The sequence below is a fragment of the Grus americana genome, chromosome 16 (genome assembly GCF_028858705.1).
Source record: "Grus americana isolate bGruAme1 chromosome 16, bGruAme1.mat, whole genome shotgun sequence".
Classification (NCBI taxonomy): Eukaryota; Metazoa; Chordata; class Aves; order Gruiformes; family Gruidae; genus Grus; species Grus americana.
Window position 1 is genome coordinate 11,708,778 of NC_072867.1, and position 21,977 is coordinate 11,730,754.

Sequence of the window (21,977 nt, forward strand, 5' to 3'; positions counted from 1 at the left end):
GTAAGAGACCACAGAAATAATGCTTCTGCCTTGCTCAAGGCAGTATCACCCAGAGTATCTAATTCAAGATTAGGATGCTCATTCCAGAACAGCAATGGACAAAGTTCCTGCCCTATAGAGCAATTTAATTCAAGACATCACAAGAACCAAAGTAGATTCCTAGTGAAGTCTCTGAAATTCAACCCTTCCACAACCTTTCTTTGCATCTGGCAAAAGGTGGTCTGTCTAGCTTTCGCTAATTTAGGTTGGAGGGGTGGGGAGGAGAAGCAACACAAGCTGACAGTCAAACCTACTTCATAGTTTAACTTTTTCTTAAAGAAAACCACAGGTCAGAAACCATCCAAAGGATAGCATTTAAAGACAAAAAAAGTGAGATCACAGCACAGGCAAGAAAGCAGAGAAAATTTATCATTTATAAACTCCATCCTGAACTAGAATGGATAACATAAATTTTGCTTCTAGTTTACTAAGTCTCATCCTGTTTTACAGTTGAAACTGGTGTACAGAAAGATTTCACGATTACAGTGGTAGGCCTCAATGGTAGAGAAGGTTAAGCTATGAAAGACTTACATAAACTTCGTTTCAAAGAACCAAAAGTATCAAACAGTAATTTCCCTTAAGATGACTGTCCATATATTCTGCTTCCAGTAAATTATGAGCAAGTGCTGAGGGTACACTCTGTCCAATCATCCAGATCATTAATAAAGATGTTAAACAGGACTGGACCTGGTATTGACCCCTGGGGTACACTGCTAGTTACTCGACTCCAACTACACATTGTGCCACCAATCACCCCGCTCCAGGCCGGGCCATTCGGCCAGCTGTCAATCCACTTCACTGTCTGCTCATCCAGCACACACTTCAACAGCTTCTCTACCAGGATCTTACAGGAGACATTGTCAAAAGCCTTACTGAAGTTCAGGTCTAATTTGCTTAAGTATTGCCCGACCTGATTCTCTGGCACCAAGGGAATGTCTTCCCTGCTCCAGACTTTTCCCTGGTCTCTGGGGCCTGGGAATCCTAAATGGTGATATTACTAGTAAAGATTGAGGCGAAGGCAGCATTCAATACCTCATAATCTTCCACATCCTGTGTCACCAGGGGCCCTGCCTCATTCACAGCAGTGGGGTCAAATCTTCCCTAGTTTTCCTTTTGTCACTTACATACTTATAGAAGCCCTTCCTGTCGCCTTTAATATTCCTGGTCAGATTCAATTCCAGCTGGGCTTTGGCTTTCCTAATCTCATTCCTGTATGCTGGGACAATGTCTCCATATTCCTCCCAGATCACCTGTCCATGCTTCCACCTCCTGTATGCTTCCTTTCTGAGTTTTCCCAGGAGCTCCTTGTTCATCCATGCAGGCCTCCTGGCATTTTTACCTGACTCATTGGGATCGACTACTCATGTGAACTCAGGCTGCATAGGTTACTACCACTCTCAGATTACATAGTATCCATTAAAAATAAAATTCTATTAAGAAAACTATGAATTACAAATCCATGCATCACAAGCAAATTTCTAACAATGCTCTAATATTTCAAGTTAAAGTGTAACACACACACACTGACAGTGAAGTTTCCATACCCTTTTGTAGTAGTCCACGTAGCTGATCTCAGAACCATCTGCTTTTCTAAAGGTACACTGTGGATTGGCATCCCAGTCAATATCATCAACTCTGTATGTTCTGTTGTTGTACCTAAACAAACAATTTCATCAGTTTATTTAAAATCTTAACTCAAATAGAACTGTGGGATGAAAAAGTTAATAGCAATACTCATGTAAGTTGAAAGTTTTGCTCCTATCAGCGGCAGTAACTTCAAATTTTCAATTGTAACAGGCTATGAATTCTACTAAAAGCTAAATTGTAATAAACCCAAATGAAAACAGAACTAATCCTGTATGTACTCCTGCTTTTGTAAATGCTGTCACCTCAATTAGTTTGCTAGCTTGACAGTGATATCATTTTCATACTTTCTGATACTTCATTGTGTACTTCAGGACATGGAACATTCAAAAAAATAAATAAATCTCTAAGATGACAAGAGTCCAAAGAGACTTACTTTGTAAGAACAATTAAACCAATCAGCTCTTTAGCACAGGTATCTCTAAATCTTTGCTCTTCAACCTGGTAATACAGACTGTACATAAAATCCAGCACTGTTTCACTGCGAAGAACCTTATGGCTCACATCTGTACATAACATAATGCTTTCCTCATACTGGAGGATAGAGCTTGTGAAGCCTGGCCAAACCATCAACCTGTCAAAAGAGAACATACAGAATCTTAACGTGCTTTAAAGCATCTCTATTATCACCCCTTAAGTTATTTCTATCCACTTCCCCAGACACTAGAAAGCAGTGAAGACACAAAGTAACCATTATCCAAATATAAACAAGCTCCTGAAATTTAACAAAACAAAAAATATTTTACATATACGTGTATCTTACTAAAGATACATGACTTATCTTTAGTCAACATAATATAAAAAACATTTATGGAATGACATAGCAATAACTGAAGTGAAAGAAAGGATGCTTCAAAACTTACAAAATCCATTTCATGCTATTAGTCTTAAAAACCTTATATATAAAGTGCATGGGTATTCGAGACACACTGAAGAGAAAAAGACCACCAGTCTATCTAGTAGAACAAAGTCCAGCTTCTTCCACCAACCAGGTTATGTAGGCTAGATTAATGGCAAGGAGTACACCAGAGCCGTATGACGGGGCTCCACTCAAATTCAAGGTTACTAACTTGTACAACAGTTGTAGGGCTAACCAGTCAGATCGTAAGGGATCCTGGCAGGAAACGGGGACAAGACATTACAGCTAGCAACAGGTGAGTTTCAGAACTACCCATCTAGCAGGGTATGGCCAGATATGAATTACATGGCAGATTAAATGGCCTTCAGAATGAAGGCTGGACGTCCCTGAGCTTCAGAATGAAAGTATTCAGAGATCTCAGGCTTAGAAGCATTTAAACTCTGACAATGGAATAAAGTGGAATAGCAGAACACACGCTGGTAAGGAGTAGTGAGATCTTACACACAGAAAAACTATTTTAGGAGAACAAAGTCTCATGCTTCCTGGGAATACCAGTTTAAATCCATGCCTTTATTACAAGATAAACCACTAGAGTAGTATCAAAGTTATCATCCTTTGCCCCCGCACCCCTCCTAAACCCGAGTATCCTTTTTGGCCAAACCTGTGATTAGGGATGCTGATTGGGTCACTGGGGTTGTAATAATTACGTCCAATCTGCTGCAAATTCAACATCTTCAAAAGCCTAGAAGTTGAAATATGGATGTCATTTACCATTATTATTCAGTTTATCAAACTATGCATGGTCCCATCCCTCTGCACAATCTCATTTTTTGTTCATCTGACCAAATGAAACAGTCACAAATGTGAGCTTTTCATTAAACTCAACTTAGAAAGGCCACGGACACTTATTAATGACAATTAATGAATTGAGAATAAGTTAGCATACAACCCAACCTTTCACCAACCAGTTGAAGGTAGCAGTCTAAACAATCTGCATTTCAGATGAAGCAGTCAGTCCAGGTACCAAGGTTAAGTAGAAAGCCTACAGCAAAATAAGTGATTTGCTAGTTCAAGGTCCTGCACTACTATTTGCTTTAAGAGGCAAATCCAGACACAAAAGGAGGGCAGAGATAGGACTAACTGCCTACAACAGTTAGCACTCCAGTGTGAATCTGCTTGTTCAGGGAAAAGGTATAAATTCATTTCACACTAACATGTGCTAGTAACATGCATATAACTGCGCATTAAAATGTTGCCAGATGTGGCTGGCCACATAGTAACGGTAGCTGCAAAGGCTTAAAAATTTACATTTATAATATTCATCTGTAGTCCATTCTTCAGAAAAGAAAAACTTAAGTCAGATATTTTTCAGAATGACTTCTTATAAAGACATAACTTGAACAGCAAACCTTCTAAAAATGATGTTGTAAAATTGGAGACATGTAGGTGAAGTAGGTGGCAATTCATTAGTCAACGTGATTGTTATCTTCACATTCTCTCCATTTCGAGTCCTACTAAACACTTCAGAAACCTGAGAAAGTGAAGTCAGGTTAATAAAGTTAGAGGCAAACAGGGATATAGCTGGACTTTGGTCCATTAATATTGAATTGAACTTGTACATTAAGATTCTAAGTAATAATTCAAGACTTAGCTGAAACAGGAATTCAATTTCCTACTATATCTGTAAACTATAACCTAAAATGCTTCATTCATTTGGATGAAGACAACTAATGGAGTAGAATGGAGGCTATCCCCAAAGCAGCTGAATTCAAAGTGAAGAGAGGGAGATCACTTAACAATTACTATCACAGCAAAGACCCAACTTGAGGAAATAAACTTAATATATTGCCAATTAATATATATTTAATTACTAATTCAGGTACAGGGAGGCAAAAAGACAAACATTAAAACACATAGTGAAAACATCCTCTCCCTTTTCCAGGCTCAACTTCACTCCAGACACCTCTGCCCCCCTCTGTTAACACCCCCAGTTACACTCAGTCCCTTCAGTAAGGCAGAGCGGCACAAGGGGCAGAGGAGGGGGGGGAGGCAGGGGCCATCATCAGTCAGTGGCATTTTCCCTCTGCCACTCCTTTCTTCTCAGATTTTTCTTCTGCTCTGGCATTTTCTTCCCCCTTTTTAAATACACAGAGGGACCATCAACATTGCTGATGGGCTCAGCTTTGGTCTGTGGCGGGTGCGTTGTGAAGCCAGCTGGAAATGGCTGTTGTACAGCATAGGGCAGCCCCTAACCTCTTCCCATAGGGGCCACCCCAGACCTCCCCCAGCTACCAAAACCTTGCCGCATACACCCAATGCATCCCCCCTTTCAATTATGTTGGATGTTAAAACACAGAAGTTACGAAAAGATCTAAGCAGAAAGAAAAGCAAAGGAAAAATACTGTCTGTACTATCCACTTCTGTGGAGAGGATTATTCTAGCTTGCAGAACCTAAGCATTAGAACCAGAGGTTTATTACCAAATTTCTCTACACAAGCAAATTAGTTTATACTAATATATTCAACCCAACTAAATGTTTCTTATGGGACATCAATTCTCTAACTTCACCCAGACTAGTAAGAAACAAGAAGCATCACAAAATGCAAGTCAAAATAAAAAAATAAAATAGCATTGTCATATCACACCTTGTTCCCTAGTTTTTTTGGCAAGAATAATATTGATCCATCAAATGCATGTGTCTTTCCAATTAGCTCTTCATGCTGAAAGAGCAAAGCTGATCGAAGGCGGCGTGCTTCCATCTCAGGACTATAGCCAACATGGTACTGATATAAAGCCCACTGTGGCCGAGACGTCAAACGGAAGTAGTTTGCAGTTAGTTTTATCGTAACACCCGAAGAACCTAAAATGAGAGGCAAATACCTTCAGCGTTACAAAATTTTACCAGTTTATAGTAATTCAACAGCTTTGAGAAATGTTAAAAAACTAAGGCATTCAGACAAGATTAGAGCTTATTTATGTTCTGCAACTGTTCTAGCTCAGTTATAGGAAATATTCACATAGGCATAGCGTTATCTTAGACACTCACCCACTTATTAGAGCTTTTTATAATTCCTTAAGTTGTCAGGAAAACTCTCACATCAAATGAGGTAAGCATTTAGATCAGTAACCTGTCTCCCAAAGTGCCAGGTACTAGAGAGATAAATTTCCACCAAAACATAAACTTCCTTTATTAACAAATTAATCCTTCTTTACATGAATCACAAACATAGAACAAAAACTAACAGTATCAATCACAACAGATATCCACATTCCCATTCATATGTGATGGGATTCAATTTCTTTTTCCATTTCAAGATTTTTCAAATGAACAAACAAGCAAACAAAAAAACCACAACAGTAAGAACTAGCTCTAGATCACTTAAAGTATTTCTTATTATTTTTTCATGTCTCATTTCAATTTCTTTTAGACTTAAAGACACAAGTCTAGTAAAAAATATATTGCAGACAATTATGGATCATTCTTTTAATTTGGTTTTCATTACCCATTTTTTCCTATCTGAAACACAACACCATAGATGAAAACAAAAAAAAAAAATCCTACCACATACAAAGCCTGTATACTGTATTTGAAAACTGTATAAAGCTACAGAGAGGAAACAGAAGGCTGGCAATACACCTGCCTAAGTACAGCCATCCATGATCTAGCATCAGCATAGCTCTAGATAGAAAATTTAGATGGGAAAGAAAACAACTATACTGCTTCCGGCCCAAAGCGACTCGAGCAGAACTAAGCACTACCATTCCTGGGCCCGTGGCATGCTCCAGTTATCATTCAATTAAGTGAAAGTGGTCTACAGTTGCTGTTATCTCGTTGGGATGTATCACAGTGTCACTTGCAATACAAAACTATTATCAGCACAGAACATTTACTGTTGAATGTTAAAAATTATTGCACTCTAACAAGGCAGGACCATCATGACAGCCTCCTTTTACTTCTTTTCATATGCATGATTTCACCTCAAGGAAAGAAGCACATCACCTTTTATTTAAATTAAAAAAGTTTCTGCAGAAGAGGTCTCAAATTCCACATTAGGAGATCTTTATGAATTTGGTTAGGTCAATGCATTACGAACTCAAACTTCTAGAAGAAAACCTACAGAGTCCTGCTTGGAGAGACAGACATCAGGAACATACAATAATCATCACTTATGTCTAAATAGCTGCAATATAAATACCACACAACTTCTGCCTGAAGCACTTTGCCATCAGACATGCCATCTTATGAGTTGCTCCTGATATCTGAAGAGGAACAGTAACTTTTTCTATTACACAATGAAGATTTTTTTTTTTTTTTATTTGGCGGTCTAGGGGATACTAAAAGCAGAAACAAAACAAAACTATTTTTCATTTCAACTTGCTTATATTTCTCTAGTTTAATCTGAACATACCAGTTTTTGATTCTTGAACATGTTCTATGGCTTGCCGAGTATTTACTCCGAGGTCATGGAAATCTCTACGACGTCCACCCCTATCTGCTAAAGACAATTCCTGAAATCCTGCTGAAATCTGTAATCCTATTGTTTTCAAATTTGAAGAAGAGGAAGAATTACAATCAAGTTTTATATACAAATAAGAATTAAATACAATTCAATTTTGAAAGTAATTTATATATAAAACTAAGAGAAATCATGAGATGTGAAGTATCAGCTTTTGTTGTGTAATAAATTAATTTAAAAATTCAGGTAACACGTATTAGCTTCCTAAGATTTACAGACAGTTAACTAGTAAGCAAACAGAAGAGCTCACTAGCCAAATGAAAAAAAGATGTAAACCCTCCAGATCAATCTCTTCCACAAATGCAGGGAGGACAGATCTTTCACTTCAGCTCCATCTGGCACCGAAACGTTTAAATACACTGTGATGCAAAATAGGTAAGAAAGTTTAATTTCCTTATTAAGATTCAAGAAAAACAATGCAATATCAACATGACATTTACTATTGGGATTCATGCAGTTAATTGTGCCAAATGTTTTCTAATTTATTTTCTTAAAACTATTTTGATAGAGGAGATGGTACAGACGGACTAAAGCAAACTTAAGGTAGTTTTCAGAATTCCTGCTTCAGTTATACTGCACCTTAGAATGACAACACTATCATCACAAGGTATGTACAGTGAACTTTTCCAAGTCATAGTAATAAATCTCATTTTGAAAAGAAAAATTAGAAATACAGTCTGAAGAATGTCTTAATTGCATTCTCTTCAAAACACTTGCTCTTGTGGGCAATGAGCTTTTTCACCCTTTCTGACCTTCTGGCCTTCTCCCATTCTGGCCTAGTGGAACACTCTGAGGGCCCCTCTGTCGTCCACGGCCACCAGGTTCTTCCAATACTGATGGAGGAACACACGGTTGCTGAGGTTGCCGACGGCCAGGTGGCTGACTTGGCAAAGTCTGTTGAACCTGCAATGGTTGGGAACAACTTTTCCTACTGCAACTAAAGAAACAACATACTTCCAAGAGTATAGCAAAACAAAGTCACTAACCAAGTACAGAATACTCAAATACCCAAGCGTAACAGTTACATAAAGTTAAATCTTTTTTCCTATATTAAGTAGCAGAATTATTACTCTCTACTTCAAACTCCAAAATAACAGGAAATTTTGTAAGTTAATATTCATTTAACTAGTAGTAAAAGCAAAACTTCTCTTTCCAAGCTCTAAAATTTCTGGACTTCTGATTTTTAACAACCCCTCTGATACTCAAGTAGATGACTATTCATTTTATAAAAACACCTTTTGCAATTTTACTGTCTAGTGAATAAATAACATTAAGAAGTGTCATGCCTGGAAGAACTGCAGTACACAACCTTCAGCCCTGAACAATCCCACAATTCAGTTTCATGTTAGTGGACTGCATAAGTTAGTCCCTCCAGAAGTAACCAATTTCTCTTCTATAAGCAAGCAAGCAAGCAAGCAAGCGGCCAATACCAAGGATGACCATGAAACCTGAGCTAGAGAGCCAGTGTGGCTCTGTCTTGTCCTACAACATAGCAGTAGGCACCCCCTGAACCAGTGTCACCCAACCTGCCAGCAATCCATTCCTGGAGTTCCTCTACTCCTTTGCTCTCAGAGCTCTGGATACGTCTTGTGTTTCCCATATACATATTCTGACACTGAACACAAGATCAGTAACTAAGCAGGCCTCTCTGTTCTTATACTCTCTACCTTATTTTTACACATTATAAGGTCTGTCAAAAGTATACTCTCTAAGAAGCCTGTAAATACCCACACACACTACTGCACACATCAAATGTACACAACCCTAAAGAGTATATGTGAAAACTATCAGAGTCCAGTACTATCACAGTAACAGCATATTATCACAAGTTTTGTGCTCTCTATAGTATTCATAAAAGTAGTTCGGGAAAGATCTGTTCTGCTTTGCCTCTCATCTATATTCCATCCTTGCCCTCAAAGGAAGTGGCAATATCACCTCCATGGATCCTCTAGTCCAACAGCTAGGCACTGAGCCCCACTACCCTGAGCTGACCATATTCCTTTCCTGTCTGTTAAAGGATCAGGGTAGTGCTCCAGGTCCAGTCATAATCTGAAGAAGAGATTATGCTGGGATAGGGTTCACTCTATGGGTGCGGGAAAGAGGGTTTTCAACAATCCTGTCCTTCATAGAACCACAAGATAATTCCAGCTGAAAGAAACCTCAGGAGGTCTCTAGCCCAACCACCTGCTCAAAGCCAGGTGAATCATGAGGTCTGATCAGGTTGCTCAGATTTATCCCATCTCCAAGGATGCAGACTGCACAACCTCAGTGCACACCCTTTTCCAGTGCTTGACTGTCCTCATTATGAAAATATTTTTCTTTACATCCATTCAAAACAACTCTTGCTTCAATTTGTGCCCATTGTGTCTCATCCTCCCACCATGCACTATTACAAAAAGCCAAGCTCCATCTTCTTGGTATCCTCCTTGAGGGCTGCAGTCTCCACATTGGGAAGGACTTCCTACAGACTGACCAACCTATCCTCTTTCCTAATTCTGCAGCAAGAAAGATTACAGGGTTGCCAGGACACTAGTAAGGAGAGGCAGGCCCCCGACCACCTTAAATATCACTAATGCTTTTTGATGAAAAACTCAGTAATAAGAACTTGGTGTATTATGATACCTCTGTATCAGTCCAGTGTAAAAGTCAAATGGTATGGTTCATTTCTACAATACATGGCTAGTTGTTCCCATCTTCCCCTGCAATCAGCATGGATTATGTTCTCACTTAAACTGGGACAGAGTGCATACCTCAGCCCTCATTTTCCAAACATCTAATATAAACCCTCTTATTCATTCCACAATCTCTTGTCAAATGCCTTTAGAAATACTTCTGGAAAACTAACCGTCTTGGAGGGAGATACATACAGTTGACACAGTAGAACAGTGGCAGCCGATACAGAAGAAAAAGTCAAAATGGACTTTTCTCCACTCAGACTGCATCAATATTCATAGTGCATGTAAAACACCTAAGACTCACCATTTCCTTCACTCTCCTCTTCACCCACAGCAGAACACTGATATAACCTCCTGACTTCTGCTAGCAATTCTATTCAAGTCAAAGAGACCAAGTTTGAAGTAATCAAGTCTCTTAGGTTTATAAATTCCGCTCCAGGTTCAAGAGGTGCATCAATGTTACTGCTAATGCAAGATGCATTTCACTATTTGAGAAACAGAACTGTAAACTACCTTCTGTCACATTTAAAACTCATCTGACACTGGCAGGAAATGGACTAGGAATGCTCCTCCAGTCTAAACACATTCTCAAATGAAAGTTGATTAATAACTGACAAATTTGAGGAACTGCTTTAAAAAAATCTCCAAGTGTGTGGCAATGGCTGCAAATAAAGAAGTATCAGCCATTTTCAAGCTACAGTTTGAACAGGGCATAACAAGCCCTAAACATTAGTTCAAAAGCAGAGACAGAAAGTCCTTGATATTGAAATTCAAAACAACAGGAACAGGTCAGAACACCTGCCAGACCCAGGTTCTGCCCAAATACACATCAACAGCAGCAACCTAGTAAGTTCTGCGACTCTGCAGGGTATCACAGTGGACAAAGCAGACTACGAAAATGCCTACCTATTTCCACTAGCTCTATTATGACAACCATATTAAAACAGAGTGTTTGTAAGTATAAAAAAAAAATTCTTAATAAAAATGAGTTTAAGTAACTATACACCTGACATAATATATACATACACACATCTAACATATATACCTGACATTAAACTAGGAAGTAGTTGAGCTATGACATTTCAAAGCCTAGCTGTACTAATTAAAAAGAGAACCAACTTACAGATGCAGCTCCTACAGAAGGAACAGCAGTCTCCTGTCCTGGAGGTCTTCCTCTTGCTCTGGCTCTAGCTCTTCCTGTCATCTCTTCTAAGACAAACCACCTTCAGCATTAGTGTTCAATCTTCTCCTTCCCCATCCTTATTCCAATAAATATGAGCAACCCTATTGCATTTGCCCTCATTTAATTTCAACTGCTTCAGTAAAATACATACTCCTGTTCAAACTTCTCTTCTTTTGGTTCTCCACACTAACGCAGCCACAACAGGTAGCGTGGGGAAGCCACAGCTTCTTATAGTCAAGTCTGAACTGACTGGCACAGTCCACCACAAATTCTGAAGCTGTGAAGAAAGTCAACTAGACTGGAGAGCATGGCAGGATCTGCAAACCAGCCCCAGAGACCTGTCTATCCCCTCCCCCCACAGCGACCCTTCCCTTCCACGTGGGATCAGCCCTCACGTCTCTACCAGCCTCGAGCAGTTTGCGGGGCCAAAATCTGCGCCCAGAGGCGCCCCTCCTCCACCGCCTGCCCTGCCTGGCCCTCAGCATTACCTCAGCCTGCCCCCAGGCCGCGACGGCACTCTGCTCCCACCCCAGCGACACACAACAGGCCGTCCTCTTCACGACGCCGCACGACTTTGTTCTCGCTAGGGTAAGCAGCCACTCTCGCAGCCGAAAGTGCCCCGCAGGCTGGTGCCCCGGGCACAAGAACCTCCACACCGCCCACCTCACAGCGACCGGCCGCCCCCGCCCTCCCCTCCCCTCAGGCCGATCAGGCCGCGCGCAGGCGCACACCTTCTGGGCGGCACGCGCTAGCGGTGCAAGGCGGGAACGCACACTCTCCTCCGATTGGCTCCCGAGACCCGAGCCGTACCGAAGAGTCCCGAAGGGTGCAGCCGGCCGCGGCGGGCGGAGCCGAAGGGGGCCGAAGCTCAGCGCCTGTTCCCGTCCGGCAATAGGGGCTGGTGCTGCCCGCTCGGTTCTGCGGGCGGCGACTCAATGTGGCGCTGGGCGCTTCGCCCGATGATGCTGACACGCTGCTTTCCGCATGGCGAGGTCCGGGGGGACCCTCCCCGGCCGCCCCGCTAGCTCCGGGCAGCCCTTGGTGCGGCGGCCCTGGCAGGAAGGGGCCCCTTGGGCCCCGCCACAGCCGCCTGCGGGTGTTCGTGCCCTGGTGTGTTGGCCCGAGCTGTTGAGTGGTCTGTGTCACCTTTGTGAGAGGAGAGTTTTCCCGCTAAAAATTATCTCCTCCTCATCCCACTTCTTGCTTGAAAAATAAGTTAACCAGAAGGTGGAGCAATAAAGCAAGAAATAAAACTCTTAAATTGTTCCAGTTGCATTTGTCAGCATGTTTACAACGATGCCGCTTCACCTTCCAGCTCTTTTGCAGAGATGTACAGAATAGAGACAAATTCTCGGCAACACGCACAACGTGTGTAGCACGGAAACGCGGCAGCGATGACGCTATCCGGTTAAACATCAACAGTTCAAAACAGATGAGCAACCACCCTTCCATTGAGATATGTTCTTCAGCAGACTAGCAATCAAATAGAAGAAAAAAAAGTGCCTTGTTCTAAGCACCAAGGCTGATTCAATTGCTCTGATTGTTACAGAGAATCCCAACTCGTATTTTAGATACCTCACAGCAGAACCAGCAAATCCTACCACTTGGAAGTAAGTGGCTCTAAGTGGGAAGTAACTGTGCTTTTGCTTAAAGGTTAGGTGGCTCTGATGCATCTGGAGACACTGACTTCAAGGGTCAAGAGATGACATCTAATTAAAACTTTACCTTTATAAACGACAATACTTAATCTCATGGGGTCATTTATAATTTTTCAGGTACCTGCAGTCAATAGAGGACAAGTTTCCTTTTCCTTGTTCTCTGTTATTCCAGGTAGAAATGGGTGCCAGTGTTAATGTTCATATTTAGCATAAATAATACAAATATCACTTTTGATTTAGATTGTCAGTTTGTCCCTAAAGCCAGTTTTGTTGCGCTTCTCTCTGATGTCAGCATAGCAACCCACATAGGAAGCCAGATTCTCTTTTACATGTTAAAAAGAAGAGCTTTCGAACTATGAGAGTGTGGATATTGCTGCTTAAAGATAGCTGAAGTACTTTTGGCATGTGATTTTTATTGTTCACATATAAATCTGGATAAATATTTAACAAACTCAATAGATACACTTAGATGGGGCATGTTCAGTGTTTTTAAGAGCACTGATTACTGCTTGCCATGGGCTCTTTACCCACAGTGGGAACTTCGATGGTTCTGTAGCCTGCAGAACTCTCCAGTGGGTCAGAGGGTTAAAGCTGCAGAAACACAATATGCAGATTTTCTTGGCTCAGCAGTATTTAAAGATAAACAGAATCTAAAGATGTTGTCAAAGTCATTTATGTTATGTTAATCATGAGAAAGCAGAATGTGTGTGTTAGAAATAGTTATGTTTGTTTATTCATTTAAAATACCTGTGGTACTTAATGTTTATTTTTTAATGCCAAATTCCTTACATTTCACTGCAGAACTTAATTATCTTTAGATGGGAGTTGTTGAAAGTACTTAATCAGGCTGGCTACCTACAGCAATTTCTTATAAAGTGAAAATAAACATCAATAAGCACCCTCAGTTTTATATGTAGGTTGTCAGTTAATTAGTACTTAATGAAAGATAGGTTCCAATTTGGTTTTCACAGTCTTTCAGACTTGATTTTTTTTTAATTTTTTTTTTTTTTTAGCCCAGTTAAAGCTGTGACTCTACAGGTAGGCTTCATGAATTTTCACGGTCTGAGGGAACGTGGAAATGGCAACGGACCAATTGCAACAGGTGCATCATGTCCTTAGTCCTGGCTGGTTTCTCAGAAACACTGAGAAAAACAAGATTCTGAAAATGGTAACTGTTTGCATTTTATTTTTTCTGTGTTGCCAAAAAACCTACCAATGCTGGACTTCAACACGTCAAAATATCACATACGAAATAATTTTTTCACAGCTACTTGGCTTCATTTTCTTTGATGTTTGTTTTACCCATGATGCAATTGTTTTTGCCTTCTGTCTCCTGTTGCTACAATAAGCCATTTCCCATACATGTCATCTCCAAAGGGGAAAAGACTGCATGGAAACAGAACAAAGAAAACAGAACAAAAGAAAATCAGGGATTTTTCCAAAGGCCCATTTGATGTACAAGTATAAACAGGAAAAAGAAGCCTGAGGAGGTAGGAGCCAGGAACTTTAGTAGCAGACAGCTGTTAACTTGTGCAGTTAGCAGCACTTTGGGATTCTGAATGGTAAATAAATAAATTATTCCAGCACACACAGTGAAGAAAATACTCACTTCTCTACCTTTAGTGTAACGTTTAAGTGTATTGCAAACTCCTAGCAATGTAAGTTGAACTCTTGCCTTCATGTCTTTCTTGTAACACCAAGTCCAGGTATCAATAGCATTTTTGGTTCAAGCCCCAGAAAAGGCAGTACCTCAGGATATCAGAATAAAAAGTATTGTCTGCTGTGATGAAGCAGGAAAAAATAAGTAACGCTTCACAACAGAACTCAGCGACTCATATGTGGTGGTAGATTTTAAAAGCACAACATGTTGCTCCTGAATCTTATTAAATATTTGTTAAAAAAATTCAAATGGGAATTGCTCAAAAATAGACTTTAAAATTCAAGTTCCTGTGGTAGGTATTAAGTATTCACAAATCTGGACCACAGTGTTTTTACATTCTTAATTAGCTTTTTCTAAAGTGAGTGAGGCAAGGTTTTAAAGACTGACTTACTATCCGAAATAATATCTCATGAGTTAACAGTCCTGCTTCTTCCCAATGCAAATTTTTAATGTCACATTTAATTTACTATAATTATGCTTGGGATAGAGGAACTGATCTGCCTCCACAGTGGAGCCTGGTTTATTTACTACCTTGGGTAGAGTGTGGGGGGCAGAGAAACTAGTATTTACATACCAAAACAGAAAGCAAAAAGCATGTTATGGGAAAAAAAAATTGCTACTAAGGAATACTCAACTCACTGCCTGACAAACAGAATGCAAGCAGGTTCTCTCAGGAAGAGGGAAAATACAGTTTTCAACTTTGTATTTCCTCTGCCGTTCTCTAGTCTATTTTTTTCATCCCTAATTTCTCTTTTTTCCTTCAGATCCTTACTTGTCTGAGCCCTGCTTCTTTGTAACTCTTCTCTTAAAACATCATTCACTCTGTTCTTGGAATCTGTGCAGGACTCCCTCCTGCTCCCCTTGACAACAATGTGTTTTGCTTCAACAGAAGCAAACTGTTTTTGTTTCACGCGTTCCTTATTTACCAGGGTATCTAATCACTGCAGTTATCATCGCTGCTCATTCCAAGCCCTGTTTTGTCAGACTGTGCCCTGAGCCCTCCTTTCCTGAAGAGAAAATGGCCTCTTATTTACAAAACGTCCTATCCCTGCCAAAATTTCCAGTGCTGTATCATCTTAACTCTATTTTCTGCTAATTTCTGCCCATGACAAATTCACATCAGTCCTAGCTGACATTTAATTTGTATCCAAGACCTGAGCGAAGTGAGCAAGAAGTGATTTGATGCAAGTTCTCAATAAATAGCCACATTAAATGGAGAGGTCACATTAACTAGACAAGAACAAGGCCTCCAGAAGTTAATACTATAATTAGATTTGTAAAGTGTATTTTATAAATAAGTAGTAAATTCTGTAAGATGTGGTCCTATTTTAAGTAATAAGAGGAGATGGCGAATTAGTAGATGGGGTATGTTAGGGTAGAACCGAAACAGCCTTTTGATTTGGGTGTTATATAGTAAAATATTGTATTATTCCAAAAAGCAATGTGATGTATTTCTGGAGAGAAACTAGCAAGAGTTCTCAAGTTCAGATAGATTGATTTTAGCTCATTTAGCAGCCCAGTTTTATCTAATTGTCTTTTTATTGCTCTGAACATTCCTGAATTATGCAGAGAATTTGGGTTATGTGATTTAGTGTTGGATTAAAAAATGTCACTGCTTAACTTTCTTTAAAATAGTGTAGAACTTTCCTCACAGTCAACGAAGTTCATTATTTTTTTGTTCAAAGCCCAGCTGCAGGCCTGGAGCATTTCTCATAAATATCAGGAAGTACCCGAAGCCACAGTCAGGATTAAAGAGTTGATCTGAACCTTAGATCTCAGCTTTAAAGCTGTAATGTACAGTGAATTTGGTTTCATGGTAAAGGAAATGGTAATTGCTGAAGTATGTTTTCTTAAGTTGCAAAATCATTTTTGAAATGTTTTCCTTGAAACCTCTGTCAGCGCTGTGCATGAGAATTAGTGGACTTGCAGCACAGCATTTACTCATGACCACAGCACTGAATTTGTGTATTGGTCTCTCTGACACAGAGACAGAGGCCAGTGTGGCTGCTCCTTTGAGCACAGTATCAGGTGCACAGTCACAATTTAGAGGAGTATCTGAGCAAGTGAATTAACAATTTAAATTCACTATGCCGAGAATTTCTTTTGAAAGATGGGTCAAGTTCTTGGTTATCTGTCAAATACACTCTCATGAGAACCAAGAACACAAATCCACAAGTGATATCCTTAGTTACAAAAGTGCAGAGAAAATTCCTCGATATAGTAGTAAGGTATTGGAAAAAGCACTCTACTCCTGGCTCTCTACAGATACAGAATCTGGTCTGCAGGGCTGAAGGGAGGGGAAGAGCACAGCTAAGTATCAAACATGTTTCTACATGTCTTCTACACCTGGGTAGCTGCATCAACCAAACCACACACCCTGTATTCTGTTTCCATAGCAGTTTATTTAATCTGAACGTTTTATTGCATGAACGCGACTGTCTTTATTGTATTAACAAGGAAAATAAAATATGAACATTTGGTGCTCCCTGACCTTTATCAAAGGATGTTGCATTTAAACATGTATTTCTTTCTACAAGTGACATAGTCTACTGCTTCATTCACGTAAGTGATCCAGATAAAATATAATTCTTAAGACTGACTGTTGCACTCCTGAAAACTTGGCTTTCTTGGGTACTTCATACAGCAGGTGTAGAAGGTATACTTCATACAGCGCTTGCACAAATAGGAAGGATGGGCAAAAGTATGATTTGCAGTCTACGTAAGCAAAGACACGTGTCAGTTTTCACAGTTTCAGTGAATTTATCACAAGCTGCCTTAGGTTTTAGTTAGGGTGCTTGTGAATTCAGTGCTGCAGTGATATCAAAACATGGATGGACAGTTAAGCCTCCGTTGACCCACCCTCAATTCTGTGGCACCCATGTAGATGGATGCTTTAAGATGGTGGCCAGCTGGTGTAGAGGTTCTTCAAGGATTCATAGTTTTCAGAAACTTTGGTAGATTACGTCAAAGACATTAATAAACGTTTCATATCTTTTACTCCTATATTCGATTTTCAAGACCTGAAGTCACTTTCGTCATCTTGTATTGCACCCTCTTTATGACAACATGAATATTTCAGTGGTGTCTTAGCACTTAACTTCACTCCAGATGCAGTCTAGTAAGTACCTTGGAAATTAAATGCATTGCTCCATATTTAAGGCTGTCATTTTAAATTATTGAACAGCAAAATAATGAAGGCTTAATCTCAATTTTATACCTTTTGCTTAAATCTTATTTTAGCATCTCTCATTTAGAATTAATCAATCACAATGGTCTGATATATAATACAGTAAGTTGAAATTAATAGGGCTCAATCTCTACTGTTACATATTTAAAGGAAGTACATTTGTCACTGTGGAAAGATATTTCTCCTACATATAAAATGAATTAAAAATGAGCACCACATAATAAAGCGATGCAAAGATTGCATGAGAAAGAAAAAATGAGTGCATTGTTTCATTATGAAGTGTTTCAGCCTAGACCTTCCTCTCAGGGCACACGAGTGAGGCAATCTGCTAAACCAGAGCTATTGAGGAACTGGGAGCACAAGGTACAAAACCACATTAACAGAGGCTGCACTGGTGTGCTGGTCCCTCTACAGGAATGGCATCTGGTTTCCTTGGTAGTGGTTGTGTTGGGGAGGTAGTGGTGAGTAGGAGAATGAGAAAGAATTGGGATGGCTTTTTTCTAGGTGCTTCCGAAGTATGGATGTAACTTCAGATACCAAAGATGCACTTCAGTTCAGGATCTGAATAAGTTTCCTACTGCTAGTTTGCTTCTCATATTAGCTCAGTCTTCCATTTGTGTGCTTGAATTACTGACACAGATGTCAATAACGGGAACCAGCAAGAGTCATTATCTGGACTCTGATAGGAATCAACTTTCACAACTGAACTAATTTTGCTGTAGATGAGCAACTGATTTTAAATTTCCCTACCTTAAGAGTTGGGTCATTTTGGTAACCAACAGCAGGCAAGGCTTCATCCAGTGGGACACTGGCAGGTTTCTGCAGAGCTCCTAATTTTTTCTAGGCACTCCAGAAACAAACACATGGATTTTAATTACCTAAATGGCTTACGTGACAAACTTTCCATTGAGGTGCATGGGGGAACAGCCTCTGTGTGCTTATACTGTACAATATAGAGCTTGAATACCAAACTGACACTGGAATCTCCTGCTTAGCTGCTGCCTGTTCTTGAAGGTGCCTAATTTCATATGCACTGAACTTTTTAATGATAGATTTCCTCAGGCACTCCAAATTACTCTTTTGTACATCCCCAGCCAAAACTGTCTTGACAAAACTGATCGAGGCTCTTTGCACCAAAGAGGCAGCTTAGGAGAAAAGAAGTCTCTCCAAGTCAGATGCATGCTGCCTGTGGATTACCTCTGTCACAACGTGGGCAAGATACTGAAAGGCCCATAAGAGAGATAGGAACCAGGAATAAGCAGCAGCCAGGAATAAGCAGCAGTCACACTCAGAACGTTCACCTACTGACAAGCTAATTTCTGTCCACTCTCAAATTCAGCCTAAGCAAAAGATATGTGGGCTACATAAATTATAACCATAAGTACAGCCTAATCTCAGCCAGTCTTCATCCTGGGCATCTTTCAAGCATGCAGTAGCTTATTTGCATGAATTACCTGTGAACTGAATGCACAGTGAGTCCAGTCAAGAAATGAAAAAGCAAGAGAGAAGAGGGGCCATAAGCATCAGCTCTGCCTTTGAAAAATCTACATGACTTGTATGATCAAAAAGGATGGACACCACTATTTGAAGACAAGAGCTGGAGGGCATTCACTTGAGAGAACATTCAAGTGGAATCTAAGTGGATGACAGTACACTCTTGAAGCCCTGAATAGAGCCAGGAAATAATTTTTGAGAGTGGTGGAAAACCGGACTGTACCTCCTCCATGGCATGTGCTAGTGCATGCACTTCAGGCAGTGTTGCAGGGGAATTACTGTTTGGGATTCTGAATGGTAAATAAATAAATTATTCCAGCACACACAGTGAAGAAATTAAGCCTACTGAATCAAGCCTGTATCCATTTATAAATGGGAAGAAGGAACAGAGGGATTCAGATCCAACATGCAGATGTTAGGCTGGCTCAATATACTGGCTGTTTGGACTCCTCTGGAGCCTTACTTACTGTGCAGGGAGACTCTGGCCAATAGCCAGGCATCTCTATTAGATCGAGACCCTAGTTGCTAAACTCAGATGCAAAGTTTGTAATACGTTAGTAGTTTCTATTGTAGCTATAAACTGCTTGAAGTGGATCTTTTCAGTGACAGAAGAATTATACAGTGACCAAATCTGCAGGACCATCTCTGAGATGGTCCGGGAACCTCTGTAACCAGCTCTGAAGGGTGTTGGGAATGTACAAATCCCTGCCCACAGCACGCAGTGAGAACACAGATGGTGTTTTGCTATGTGTTATGTACACACAGACAGGCAATAGTCAGCTCCCAAAAATGTAGGTCAGAAATGCCCACTACATTCAGACTTCTGTCAAGGGAAACAAAACCCCATCCAGAACACAGAAAGATGTTTTGAAAACAGGTTCTCTTTCACATTGCTTTGTTCTGGTTTTCTCATTCTCAAACGTACAGTTAACTCCTGCCTGACACTGTGCTATGGAAAGGAGACTGGCAGACGCTATAAAAACACAGTGAAATCTTCCAGCCTCCCAGTAAGATAAAAAGCACCAGCTTCCAGCCCTTAGAAGTCATTAAGTACATTTTAAAAGAAGTGATTTTTTTAGGACACAAAATTTTTTTAAACTTCAAGAGTTTTTAATGGTTCCCACCAAATCCAGGTTTATGATCTTACAGTGACAAATAGAACATCTGGTTGTAGACAGCAAGAAATACAAATCAGTCCTAATACCAAAATATAAAAATCTCTGACCATTTGTAGTTTTTCTGTACTGCTAGTGGCAAATAGAGAGTGACAGATAGATAGATAGAGCGGTGATGCTAGACAATTGATGAGCATTAATTTGAAATTAACTAGAAAACCAATTCTTAAGATTTATCCTTTATGATTAAAGAAGAAAAATTCATGCTGAATTCTACTTTATATCATTTTACATATCCCTGGCCCAATCAATGAATCTCATGAGTGCATTTGCCCATATTTCAGCCAAAGATGCCTGTGACGCTAGTCTTAACTACTGTCCTTGTGACAGCTCCCTAATCAAAATCAAGTTTTTGCACTGGTTTTTTTTTTGCCTGTGGTTTCCTTATTTCTGTCTGAGTCCTCTGACAGACACTACAAACAAAAGTTATTTTAAGCAAAATTTGTACAGGAAGGATGCTTTTCCTGGAACAAAGGTGATCAGTCTTTCCTTGGACCCATCAGCAATAGCCTTCAAGGAAAAATAAAACAACCATCTTGTTTATCACCTGGTCACCATCAACTTTTGTTGTTGCATTCAGGACTTCTGTGCTGCAAATTTGTTCTACTCAGTTAGACTGTGTTGTTATTTCCTCATTGTCACTACTAACCTTTTAATTTCCAGATTTTCATCTCTAAGTATCTGAATTAAGCAGAAATGTTGAGCTAGTGAATTCACTTGATAGCACCTCCTGAACTAAGTACGAGATGCTAAAACTGCTTACTCTGTGCATTTTAGATAGGAATCATAAGTTAAATTTAATTGCTGCCATTCAGGGAAGTAAATATACACACATAGATTCACTTCCATTTTTCCTTTCCCCTTGGCTTCCTTTTTACCCTTCTTCCCACTGGAGGAATTGTCTGGACCATTGCTTTTGGACGAAAGAACTACCTAGATGCTACCTAGATAATTAAAACTGTAGTTATTTTTTTTTCCTTAAAGCTGTTAAGCAGATTCATTATGATGGCTATATTGATATTGCTTGACAATCTGTTTTATTATAGCCTAAACAAATGCTAATCCTTTATTTAATTAAGAAGATATATAGATTAAGGCAGATGCAATGTCTTTTTGTAACAAAGGACCTGCCCGGTGTTTTTGGAAGCAGACAAAAATAAGACAAGTCACATTGCAGCCAAATTAAAAAAAAAAATGCAAGTAGGGCATTAGTGCAACGCTTTTGTATTGTGCATTTCAAAGTTTGCACCCAGTGGGTGGGGCAAAAATAAATCAGGGCCTCCTATGGTGAAAATGTATTTGGGATTCAAGCATCTAGAATCTGACCCTATCTTCTGCTCCCTGGGATTGTCAGCTGCTTCAGGGGTCATCTGATATATACCTCCTTTTCTCACTTCTGAGAATTTTTAGCTTGGAGTGTGTTTGAAAACACTTCAGAAAATGGGTGGAAAACACAGAGTGCCTTCTTTGAAATACACTCCTTTGTTAAATTCCTTTCCCAAGGGTAAAGAGACTCTCAGACACCTGAGGGCAACAAATGACTCTATTCAACGCTCTCACAAATGACCTAATAAACTCCCAAAGGGTTACAATAGCTTATTTGTCATCATTTCTTGTCAGCTATTTATAGCACCAATGTAAATTCAAGCAAAACAATAAATACCTGCATTATTTTCTTTATTTTGAAGGTTCTGTAAAGCCCAAATGGTGTTTTACAATTTAAAAACCCCAATAATTAATTTGGCAATGGAATTTAAATTATTTTCACACATTTTATGCTATGTTAAAGTTCGTATCTACCTACATGCAAAATATGTCACCTTCACTCACTTTCCTTAGAATATTTGCAGACAATGACTTTATAAAATTCTGGTTTGGTTAACTTT

The 21,977-nt window shown here is 39.7% G+C and overlaps 1 protein-coding gene across 2 annotated transcripts in view; it reads right to left on the minus strand.

Annotated features, from left to right (window-relative positions):
- The window catches only part of PIWIL1 (piwi like RNA-mediated gene silencing 1), a 177,955-nt gene that overhangs the window by 8,640 nt on the left and 147,338 nt on the right, over positions 1-21,977 (minus strand). The window contains exons 1-8 of one of the 2 annotated variants that reach the window (XM_054844293.1): positions 10,858-10,938; positions 7,841-7,962; positions 6,952-7,088; positions 5,188-5,402; positions 3,952-4,073; positions 3,204-3,284; positions 2,060-2,257; positions 1,584-1,695 (exon numbers count right to left, since the gene is read on the minus strand). In XM_054844293.1, coding sequence (XP_054700268.1) covers positions 1,584-1,695; positions 2,060-2,257; positions 3,204-3,284; positions 3,952-4,073; positions 5,188-5,402; positions 6,952-7,088; positions 7,841-7,962; positions 10,858-10,938 — 1,068 coding nt within the window. Of the gene's footprint in view, positions 1-1,583; positions 1,696-2,059; positions 2,258-3,203; positions 3,285-3,951; positions 4,074-5,187; positions 5,403-6,951; positions 7,089-7,840; positions 7,963-10,857; positions 10,939-21,977 lie in introns of those variants that run through there. The other variant, XM_054844294.1, reaches the window with a different exon arrangement.